The sequence below is a fragment of the Dama dama genome, chromosome 15, assembly GCF_033118175.1.
Source record: "Dama dama isolate Ldn47 chromosome 15, ASM3311817v1, whole genome shotgun sequence".
NCBI lineage: Eukaryota > Metazoa > Chordata > Mammalia > Artiodactyla > Cervidae > Dama > Dama dama.
The window spans coordinates 59,164,050-59,176,060 of record NC_083695.1 but is presented as its reverse complement, the minus strand read 5'-3'; the positions used below and the strand labels follow the sequence as shown (position 1 = coordinate 59,176,060).

General features: G+C 37.9%; 1 protein-coding gene across 4 annotated transcripts in view; it reads left to right on the top strand.

Annotated features, from left to right (window-relative positions):
• HTR7 (5-hydroxytryptamine receptor 7) overlaps window positions 1-12,011 on the top strand; it is an 88,422-nt gene that overhangs the window by 67,679 nt on the left and 8,732 nt on the right. For 2 of the 4 annotated variants that reach the window (XM_061162162.1, XM_061162163.1), the window contains exon 2: window positions 10,883-11,641. In XM_061162162.1, the coding sequence (XP_061018145.1) occupies window positions 10,883-11,641 (759 nt within the window). Of the gene's footprint in view, window positions 1-10,882; window positions 11,899-12,011 lie in introns of all 4 variants that reach the window. The other 2 variants (XR_009696106.1, XM_061162164.1) reach the window with 2 other exon arrangements.

Below are 12,011 nucleotides of genomic sequence, written 5' to 3'. Positions count from 1 at the left end.
TGGCGTGAGGTAGGATTAGAAGCTCCTTAAGACAGCATATTAAAAAGCAGAGACATTACTTTGTCTACAAAGGTCTGTCTAGTCAAGGCTATGGTTTTTCCAGTAGTCATGTATGGATGTGAGAGTTGGACTAGAAAGAAAACTGAGCACCGAAGAATTGATGCTTTTGAACTGTGGTGTTGGAGAAGACTCTTGAGAGTCCTTTGGACTGCAAGGAGATCCAACTAGTCCATCCTAAAGGAGATCAGTCTGGGTATTCATTGGAAGGACTGATGTTGAAGCTGAAACTCCAATACTTTGGCCCCATGATGCAAAGAGCTGACTCACTGGAAAAGACCCTGATGCTGGGAAAGATTGAGGGCAGGAGGAGAAGGGGACAACAGAGGATGAGATGGATGGCATCACTGACTCAATGGACATGAGTTTGGGTAAACTCCAGGAGTTGGTAATGGATAGGGAGGCCTGTCGTGCTGCGATTCATGGGGTCACAAAGAGTTGGACATGACTGAGTGACTCAGCTGAACTGAACTGAGTACAGTCATATAACTATATATATATATATTTTTTTTTTCCTTCCTGTAATCTTTTTACTTCTTAGCTGAGGTTTTATGCCATCTTTTCCTTTATTGTTGTTAGTAAATTTGGGCTCTCTCTTTGCCTTGCCATTTGTCTTTCTCTGAGTGGGAAAACTCTTTGGTGGGAAAATTCAGAGTCTATTATATAATAAAGTTCGGATACAACTGCAGTGATGAAAAGTGGCCATAATGTAGGGATCACTATTGATCTCCTGTATTGACTTTCTGTAATTATTTAAAAATCTCCTTTGATAGTTTTTAGTAGATGACATAGAGAGTTTTACATAACAGGTGGCTAAATAAATGAGTTGACAATAAGATAACTTATATTTTTGCACTGAATGACAGAAAAATTCAGTAGAAAACCACTGCCTTATGATAGAGTACAGACAACATTAGTCTCACTGGAAGGCTTGTCTCAACTTGAGTAGATAGGAAATAGGTCTTTGTTGAACTCCTGTGGTAGGATATTTTCTGTATCTTTAACTTCTGTTATGACCAAGTATCTGTGTAGGCAGAGTTCTAAGATAACTCCCAGTGTGCATGCCCTGTATATTCCTCCCCCTTGAATGTCAGTGGGCCTGATATAATCAGGTGAGCCCTTTTCAAAGTGAGTCTAAAGATCAAAGAGATTGAGACCTGCAGCCAGTCCTCTCCTGGTATGCTTGAAGGTGGCAACCTCTGTGAGTTCTACAGCTACTGGGAAATGAATGTGGTTCTACCAACAACCACATGTGTTTGAAAGAGTACTCTGAGCTGCATATGACATCTCAGCCCCAGCCAACATCTTGACTTCAGCCTGATGAAACCATGAGTAGACAACCCAGTTGAACTGTGTCCAGACTTTTGACCTACAGAACTGTGAGAACTCCTGCAGAATTGGTGTTAAGTTACTGAGTGGTGGTGATTAATTATGTAGCAACAATATACGAATATTTTAAAAGTACTTTTAAGTGATTTGCTTTAGTTGTCCAGTTCTCTCCCTAAAGGAAAACTCTTGTATCTTGTTTTATAATTTACTTTTTTCAGAGAAGAAAAAGCTTTTGTTATGGTTTCCAAAGTTTGTTGAATTTTGTAGCTTTTTTGTCCCTGCTTGTCCATCCACTTTTTTCTTCAATGCTAAGGTCAGAATGGGGAATTTACATTGTTTATTGGTTTTAACTATAATTACACTTGGACACACTGATGAAAATGGTTTAAAAGTATAGTAGAACCCCATTTTAAAGATAGCTTTATCCCACTTGATCATGGCATATGATCCTTTTAATGTATTGCTGGATCCGGTTTGCTAGTATTTTTTAAAAAAATGTTTATTTTTGGTTGTGCTGAGTTTTCTTTGCAGTGCATGTGCTCTTCATTGCTTCACCGACTTTCTCTAGTTGTGGTGAGTGGCGGCTACTCTCTCTCTAGCTGTGGTGCACGGGCTTCTCATTGCAGTGACTTCTCTTGTGGACCGTGGGCTCTAGGCCATCTGGCTCAGTAGTTATGGCACATGGGCTTAGTTGCTCCAAAACATGTGGGGTCTTGGGACTTCCCTGGTGGCTCAGTGGTAACTGCCTGCCAATGCAAGAGATACGGATTCAATCACTGGGTCAGTAAGACCTCTGAAGAAGGAAATGGCACCCCACTCCAGTATTCTTGCCTGGGAAATCCCATGGACAGAGAAGCCTGGCAGGCTGTAGTCCATTGGATTGCAAAAGAGTCGGACACAACTTAGTGGCTAAGCAACTGCAGCAACACGTGGGATCTTAGTTCCTGGACCAGGGATTGAACCTGTGTCCACTGCGTTGGCAGGTGGATTCTTAACCACCAGGAAGTACCCAGTTTGCTATTATTTTGTTGAGAAATTTTGTCTCTGTGTTTGTAAGTGATGTTGGCCTGTAATTTTCTTTTTCTGTGATATCTTTGTCTGGTTTTGGTATCAGGAGGATGAAATAGATAACTTAGAAGGACCTACCATATAGCATAGGGAACTCTACTCAATACTCTGTAATGACCCATATGGGAAAAGAATGTAAAAAAGAGAGGCTAAAAATGAATGGATCTAGGCACACACAGAGATAAAATATACTATAAAGCTACAGTCATCAAGATATTATGGTACTGGCACAAAAAGAGAAATATAGACCAATGGAACAAGATAGAGAGCCCAGAAATAAACCCATGTACCCATGGATACCATATTTTTGACAAAGGAGGCAAGAATATACAGTGGGGCAAAGATAGCCTCTTCAATAAGTGGTGCTGGGAAAAATGAACAGCTACATGTAAAAGAATGAAGTTATAACACTTCCTAACACCATACACAAAGATAAACTCAAAATGGATTAAAGACCTAAATGTAAGGCCAGAAATTATAAAATTTGTAGAGGAAAACATAGGCAGAACACTTGACATGAATCAAAGCAAGATCCTCTCTGACCCACCTCCTAGAGTAATGGAAATAAAAGCAAAAATAAACAAGTGGGACCTAATTAAACTTAAAAGCTTTTGCAAAGGAAAGCAAAGGAAACTGTAAACAAGGTGAAAAGACAACCTTCAGAGTGGGAGAAAGTAATAGCAAATGACACAACTGACAAAAGATTAATTTCCAAAATATACAAGTAACTCATATAAGTCAACACCAGAAAAACAAACAACCCAATCAAAAAGTGGGAAAAAGACCTAAGAGACATTTCTCCAAAGAAGACATACAGATGGCTAACAAACACATGAAAAGATGCTCAGCATCGCTCATTATTAGAGAAATGCAAATCAAAACTACAATGAAATATCACCTCACACCGGTCAGAATGGCCATCATTAAAAAGTCTACAAACAATAAATGCTGGAGAGGCTGTGCAGAAAAGGAAACCCTCTCGCACTGTTGGCAGGAATGTAAAGAAACAGAACATTTCCAGAGCATGTCCTCTTCCCTCAAGGCAGTGACACTTCTCTCTCCTGTCACCATAGACTCGTTTTGACTATTTTTGAACCTTGTGTTCTGTTTTGATTTTGGCTTCTTTAGCTCAGTTATGCTTGTGAGAATCATCCATGTTGATACAGTAGTTGGTTCATTCTTGTTGTTTTATAGAATTCACTGTGTAAATGTACCACAATTTATGTATCGCTTCTACTGTTGTAGAACTGTACTTATTTTATTCATGTAGAATGGGTTAGTTTTATTTGGGTTTATTACCATTACTACTGCTTTGAACATTCTTATATGCATATTTTGATGCATGTCTATTGTACACTTAGAAGAATTGCTGGGTCGTAGAGAAAGAAATATATATATACATATGTGTATATATATATTTATTTCAGCTTTAGAAGATCTTAAGAAATGGTTTCCCAAAGTAACTATATCTATTTACACTCCCACCAGCATTGCATGACAATATGAGTTGTTTTATATCTTCACAAAACACTTCGCATCACAGTTTGTTATTCTTATTGTCATCATCATTATTTTTAATTTTAACTATTCTGATACATGCTGGTGTGTCTCAGTATGCTTTTACTTTGCATTTCCCTCATGACTCATAATGTTTAACACCTTTCCATATGTTTATTGAAGGTCAGTAATTTTCAAACTTCTGGAGAAGGGAATGGCAATCCACTCCAGTATTCTTGCCTGGAGAATTCCATGGACAGAGGAGCCTGGCAGGCTATAGTTGATGAAGTTGCAAAAGAGTCAGACACGACTGAGCAACCAACACAATTTTCAAACTTTGGGACATGCTTCAATATTGGGTCTTGAAATCAATTTAGTACATTAAGACCAGATATAAAAAATCTGAAGTTGGATAGCATATAGTAGAAGAGAGTGATTTGCAAGTTGTAAAGGTAAGTATGGTATAGTAAAACTTTTGTTTGAATTTCATGTATATAAATATATGCATCTGTATCTATATACCTTCATAGATGTACATATATGTGCATGCATCAGTTTTTAATTTGCATAAATAAATATTGGGTTGGCCCAAAAGTTCTTTCATGTTTTTTCATAAATTTTATGAGAAAAATTCAAATGAACTTTTTGGCCAACTCAGTATATTTATTTGTACTGAGTGATGGTGGCAAATGTATTTCTTATTGTAGAACATATTTATTTTTAATTCATGTCAGAAACATTTTACAAAACTCTGCTGTGTATTGTACATTTAAAAAAAATCTACAACTTTACTAAGACATAAAAACCATGCTTATCTTATTTTCATTTAGCACAGTTCTGAAAGATAGGACTAATGGCTGAGATACTGGAAATGTGATTTATGAGATTTTGTTAGACCAGACTGGAAGCACACCATTAAGATGAGATATATAAAGTAAAAATAAAGCCCTTCATACCATAAGTGTAAAGTTTTTGTGACTGAATGAGGGGCAATGACTCTAAAAGTACATGGGATAAAGAACCAGAATCATCAGTCCCAAATAGAAGTGCCCAGGGTCTCCAGACCTTGAAAAGTAGTCTTTGGGTGGTGGTCTGGGAGTCTGTGTTTCAATAGCTTCTTGGTGATTCTGATAATCTGATAATTTGGGGAACCACTGATGTAGGCTGGATATTGCCGTGAATTTCACTTACTGTAAGGAAGGAGGTCTCACAGAAGAGGTCTTCTAAATGTGCAGACCTTTTTAAAGCCTAATATTCAAAAAAAAAAAAAAAGCCAGTGTATTTCAGAGTAATTCTACCCAGTTTCCTTACCCCATAAATGATTATTCTATATTAACAAAACTCAGGAGAAGCCATTTAATTAAAGAGCCATTATCTATAATTTCTATACAGTTAGAATGGAAGACAGGCAGCAGAGTTAATTTGCATTCTAATCCCTCTCCATGTATATAATAATTCTCTAATCCTCTTTTTCTCTAAACCCCATTTTAACGGAATCCCTAATGTGAATTGCATACATTTCTCAATTATATAATACTTTGGTGCCTTTGTCTTTGAGATTTACTGTACTTTCACATTCATATGCATTTAAAAATAAAATTCTGAAGGCTTTATAAGCACCCCACTTTCTAATTAACAGTGAGCATAAAATGTTAGTTTGACAAATGTTAGCCTTGCATATAAGGGAATATTTAGAATCATTCGAGGCTGCTCCCCCCACCAATGGTAAGATTTGTATTACACAAGATTGTGGAGGATCAGTTTTTAATTTGGATACTTTCCTGAATACCAGTATTACTTTATATAGTAATTATAGGATTTTAAATGCCAGTAAGTTCTGTGTTCTTTGTGTGAACTTATGAATGTAATAAAATACTTTTGAAAAGCTAATCAAATAAAACTATCATAAGATTTAATTGTCAGACTTTTAAACCAGATCATCTCTGTTGCCAAAATCACTCATGTGACCTAGGAATCACAGAATCCTCTTAAATCTTTTATTTGGTTCTTAGAATTAAAATGACTTTTTAAAAAGTATATAAAACTAAAACTTAAGCATAAAAAACAAAGAGAAAATTTTTTTAAATCTCCAAAACTCAGTTAAAATTATTGTTACTATCTTGGTATATGTTTTTCTGGACATCTCAGTATATACACATGCACACACACTGATGAAAACACCTAGTTTTATATAAACAGATTAATACAACATATGATATTCTATTACTTGTCTTTTAGGGCTAGTCAACATTTTCTGTCCACTTCTGGTTGGGTTTTTTTATATCAATAAATAGATATGTACCTCATAATTTTTAATGGTGACATGAGATATATACATACACATTTTGTGTCTCTGCACCTACACACACAAAAATATCTATTGATGGATATTTAGATTGTATCTTTTTTCTCCTCTCTCTCTTATATGTTTAGTTAATATCCTTGCACAGTAATCATTTTGCATCTGTACAATTATATATGTAAGACAGATTCCTCGAAGTCTTGATTGCTGAGCTAAAAGATGAATGCTGATGTATATTAATTACCAAACTGCCCTCCCAAACTTTTATCTCAGTTGAAACTTGTGCTGGCAAAAAGCTAGCGCACTTGTTTTTTACATTTTCCCAATACTGGGTTTTGTCTTTCTTAAAAATTGACAAATGATTCCAAATTCTAACATTATTTTAAAATTTGCATATCTTTAATTATTAATGAAGTTATACATATTTCTGAATGCTTATAGAATATTCTTCTTTTTTGTTTTATTGCTTCACTATTTTTATCAAGATGGTTGTATTTTTCTTACTGACCTGTAAAAGATCTGTGAATATTGATATATTGTTCTTTGTCTGCAAGTTTGTCATTTGATTTTTAATTCTGTGCATAGTGATTTTTGAATTAAATAAAATGTTTCTTATTTACTTTTTTTGTGTGTAAAATTTTTGACAAAAATTTATCAGTAGTTTCAAGCTTTTATATCATTTTATAATATCGAGCTTTTGTATCCAAAGGTTAAAAATGACCTCTGGCAGGATTGCAGAAATATCTATATTTTCTTGTAGCAGTCTTAGGGTTTAATTTTTTTACATGATAATCTTTAATCCACCTGGGATTTATTTTTGAATAAGAAGAAAGATAATTCAGATTTGTTTTTTACCTCAATTGCTAGCCAGTTGTCAGACTTCATGAATAGCTAATCTTATACTTTGATTTAAACTTACTTTCTGATATTAAATTCTCTTACAGTTTTGAATATACTTCTGGGATCTATCTTGTTCTGTTGAGCTATGTATTTCTGAATAGTTGTTATTGAGTTTTTATATCTGTGGATTTATACTATTTTTTATAAATATCCCTTCATTTTTCATTGTTTACAGATTTTGTCTACTTTTGTATATTTACTTGATGAACTTGAATCATTTGACCAAGCTAATGAAAGAATTGCTAGGATTTTCAACTAGACTTGTATGATATTTTTACATTAATTGAAGGGAAAGTGGCACTTTTATAGTACTGGATTTTTTAATAATTTTTTTTTTCTCATGGATTCAGGCATTCTCTTAGGTCTCTCAGTAGCATTTTATGTTTTCTTTTATATAGGCCCTGATCATTTAAAAAGAATTTTCTAGATATTTTAATTTTTTGATTGTTGTGAATGAAATTATTTTCTTCCACGATATTTTCTGATTGTTAATCCTTTTTAAGAAAGCTATTGACTTTTGTTTATTTATTTTATTTCCAGACACTTTAATGAGCACTCATATTTTTTCCTAATCATCTTTTGGTTGACTTTAGCTTTCAGACGTCTTCGATGGTACCCAGGAGACTAAAGAAGAAAATATAATTCCCTTATTGTACAACATTACTTGAGGTGATTATAGAATAGAGCCTAAAATAGGAAAGTTTATGGAATATAATTTGTATATCCAGGAAGGACTGAGTCCTCACCACTGAAATGTAATATAAGTCAGACTAAATATATTAGAATGAATAAGTATGCTGTTATTATGAGATTATTTAATATTCTGAGATGTCCTTTGATACTCAATTAATTAACCTCTCAGGATTAATCTTTGTGGATTCGATATTACTTAACGTGAGTAAAAGAGAAGCTAGATTTAATTAAGCCTTAAGGTATAAGTTCCTTTTTAAGTAATGAAAATGTGAAGGATGGAAGGGAAAATTGAACCGACTTCCTCAAGAATTAGAGTTCATCAGGTTGTGAGTGAGTTCCAGGCTTGCTAATTTTTTAATATGACCCCACAAATACAGTATAATTTCTCATCTTGTCATGAGTAATCCTCCTTCCTCCTTCCAGTGCTTACTGCTCTAACTACCCACCATCCCAACCCCCAGTAAGATGGTCTGACAGTGCCATCTGGTGGCCACCTAAGAAACTATGTGAATTAATCTCTCCCATTGGACCTGCAGCCTGGGTTGATACAATATCCTGGAAGCCAGATCCAGGCTTGGGAAAAAGCATTTTAGGCCTGTGGCCACAGTCAGAGAGAGATGATCAAAGTCCAAGTCCTAAGAAAAGTCCAAAGTCCAAGTCCAAGTCCAAGAAGGGAAGCTTGAAAAGAGCCCAGGCTCCATCCACAGGAGTTGGTAAAGGGCAAGAACTAGGTCCAAAAAGAGAGGTCTGCAGAGGAATTTTAGCAGGAAAAACTTGGAGAGAGCCCCTGAACCAAAGACAGAGTTTTGTTTTTGTTTTCTTTTTTTTAGTGGAACCTCTGCATTCTGCCATAGGGCATGGATGAGCTTGATTGTAAGTTTCCTGTCAGTTCTAACATCTTTCTTCAGGGGTTTCCTTATGTACCCTTTTTTTTTTTTTTTAAATTTTTTTCCCCCATAGCTTAAAACTCAGATAATTTCAGAGATTTTCAAATAAGGCCAAAGCTACTTCACACTAACTTTCTCTTGATCTTTCTTCTCTTCCTCCCATACTTCCTCTTTTCCTCCTCCTTTCTCTTTTCCCTCCCTTTTCAGCTCTTATTCTTGAGTTCTCAGGAGAACCCCCTTCCTTCTCATCCTTCATTCTATCTAGGAGCCAAAACATAATCCTAGTTACAGCTGAAAACCCTAGAGATTGTGCTCGTGGGCCAGCTTTATTGTGGACAAAGGAAGGCAGAAAGGATGAAGAATTGGTGCCACTGACACCTGCATGCTTGGGAGGAGGGGTCAGGGGTCACTTTAACGTAACCACGAGCTCAGTTGTCCTGTTCACCCCTGTGTGATTTCCCCATGTGCCTGCATTCAAGGTTTGTGTCTCTTTCATTAGTTTCATATTTCCAACATTTAAAATGGCACCTGGCATATAGAAAGAACGCTGTTGATATTTGTTAAAGGAATGAATGAATATTACCACTGAATAAGCAAATTTGGCTGCTGCTTCTTTTTTTTTTTTTACTGTAGTTCAATTTTGCCTTATTTTAAGTGTTACATTGATGCTAATTTTCATTATGACTTTTGTGAGATAATTCAAGCATAACATGTGAGGGTATTTCTAGCACAAAAATAATTATTTTTTAAACTCCAACCCATCAAGTGACAGACTTTCAGAAAATAGCATATTGGTAAGTTGGTCATTCTCTGTACCTTTCCTTTTGATGTTTCAAGAATATGTCATATATATATATATATATATAAATATAAATGAAAAAACCAACAAAATGGCCAGGTTTTACCTATCTTGGATTCTCAAGTGCTCTTTGAATCCCTTCTCAAATAGAAGCTAAAACCATTAAATATAGAGAAGAAAACAGATTTGGAAAGCTGAAAACTACCAAGCATTTGGCAGAACATCTTGCTGACTATGTTTTCCCTGTTTGCTGAGTCTCTCTTGCATTATAAATCCTTGATAACAGACACAGAGAAGTATTTATTCTCTGTATAGAACTAAGCACAGGGGAAATGTTGGATTTGCCTAATATTTTTCAGAATTATGCTTTTCCTTGTGATCCTCCTTAGAACTGGAAAGACGAGGCAGACTGTTTTTATTTTCTAATGATTGCTCCTAGGACATTACTCTCGCATGAGAATTTTCTGGGGATAAAAAAAAAAAAATGATCGCTTGCTACTTTCCATTCCAAAACCCTGCTGCTGCTGCTGCTAAGTCGCTTCAGTCGTGTCCAACTCTGTGCGACCCCATAGATGGCAGCCCACCAGGCTCCCCCGTCCCTGGGATTTTCCAGGCAAGAACACTGGAGTGGGTTGCCATTTCCTTCTCCAATGCATACAAGGAAAAGTGAAAGTGAAGTTGCTCAGTCGTGTCCGACTCTTGGCGACCCCATGGACTGCAGCCTACCAGGCTCCTCTGTCCGTGGGATTTTCCAGGCAAGAGTACTGGAGTGGGTTGCCATTGCCTTCTCCAAAACCCTCGGATTTCCTAAATATCTCACAGATTTCTGTGATCTTAGAGAAGTGCTTTCATTTCAGAGCAAAGGGGAAGTGAAAATGAATTAGAGCTGGCCTGAATTCAGACAGCGGAGATCAGTGGGTGAATAATCTCCAAGTGTGGTAGACCTTGGCTAGCCCATGAGGGTGTATCACAACATCCCACCAGGCTTGACATTTTGTTCCTAACTGATTTCAGTGGCAGCAGTCATGGGGTGAAGGTGGATGTTGAGTCTTTGGTTCCTTGACCACACAGACTGTGGGAGGCTGCAAGGTATGAAAAGAACATGGCCCAGCCTTACAGGCAGAGGGCTCAGGCTGAGTGCTGGCAGTGCCTTTGGCTGGCTGTGTGACCTGGAATAAAATACACAGCCTCTCAGAGCCTTAGTTCACCTTTCTGTGAAATGGGAAGACGGATGCCTGCCTAGAAGGGACTGTAAGGAAAGGAGCCACTAGGTTCACAGCCTAGCCCCTCGCTAGTGGTACCCCCCAGTTGATCAGTTGTGATCATGTTCTCTTCCCACTTCTCTCCCAGGTACCTTGGTATCACGAGGCCGCTGACATACCCTGTGAGGCAGAACGGGAAGTGCATGGCCAAGATGATCCTCTCCGTCTGGCTTCTGTCCGCCTCCATCACTTTACCGCCGCTCTTCGGCTGGGCTCAGAATGTCAATGATGGCAAGGTGTGCTTGATCAGCCAGGACTTTGGCTACACAATTTACTCCACCGCAGTGGCATTTTATATCCCCATGTCCGTCATGCTTTTCATGTACTACCAGATTTACAAAGCCGCCAGGAAGAGCGCCGCCAAACACAAGTTCCCTGGCTTCCCCCGGCCAGAGGAGCCTGACAGCGTCATCTCCCTCAATGGCATGGTGAAGCTTCAGAAGGAGGTAGAGGAGTGTGCAAACCTTTCAAGACTCCTCAAACACGAAAGGAAAAACATCTCCATCTTTAAGAGGGAGCAGAAAGCAGCCACCACCCTGGGCATCATCGTCGGGGCCTTCACCGTGTGCTGGCTGCCGTTTTTCCTCCTCTCGACCGCCAGGCCCTTCATCTGCGGCATTGCCTGCAGCTGCATCCCACTGTGGGTGGAGAGGACATGTCTGTGGCTGGGCTATGCAAACTCCCTCATAAACCCCTTTATATATGCCTTCTTCAACCGGGACCTGAGGACCACCTACCGCAGCCTGCTCCAATGCCAGTACCGGAATATCAACCGGAAGCTCTCAGCCGCAGGCATGCACGAGGCCCTGAAGCTCGCCGAGAGGCCTGAGAGACCTGAGCTTGTGCTGTAAGGTCATTTATCGCTGTTTTCCTTCTATCCCCCAACCCTCTCATGGAACTCCTTTCTGAAGCACATGGCAGGAAGCTTCCAGAACCAGTAGCCATCTTATTTCCTCCCAAGTGTATCAGATTTGAGTCCAGAACACTGTACTCTAGTCTTCCACCCCATAGAGTTCCAAAAGCCAAAGATAGGTATTCAGGTGGATTGGAAGAAGAGACTGAGTTGCTGATGAATCGCAGTTGATGCCATGGCTGACAAGGAAGGTGATGTTTTTCCTCCTTTCTCTGAAAGTAGCATTCACCTTAGGTCCTTAGAGCTCTAATTCTTGTAACATTATCATTTTAGTTGCTATTACTCTTATATCTAGTAAAGATAC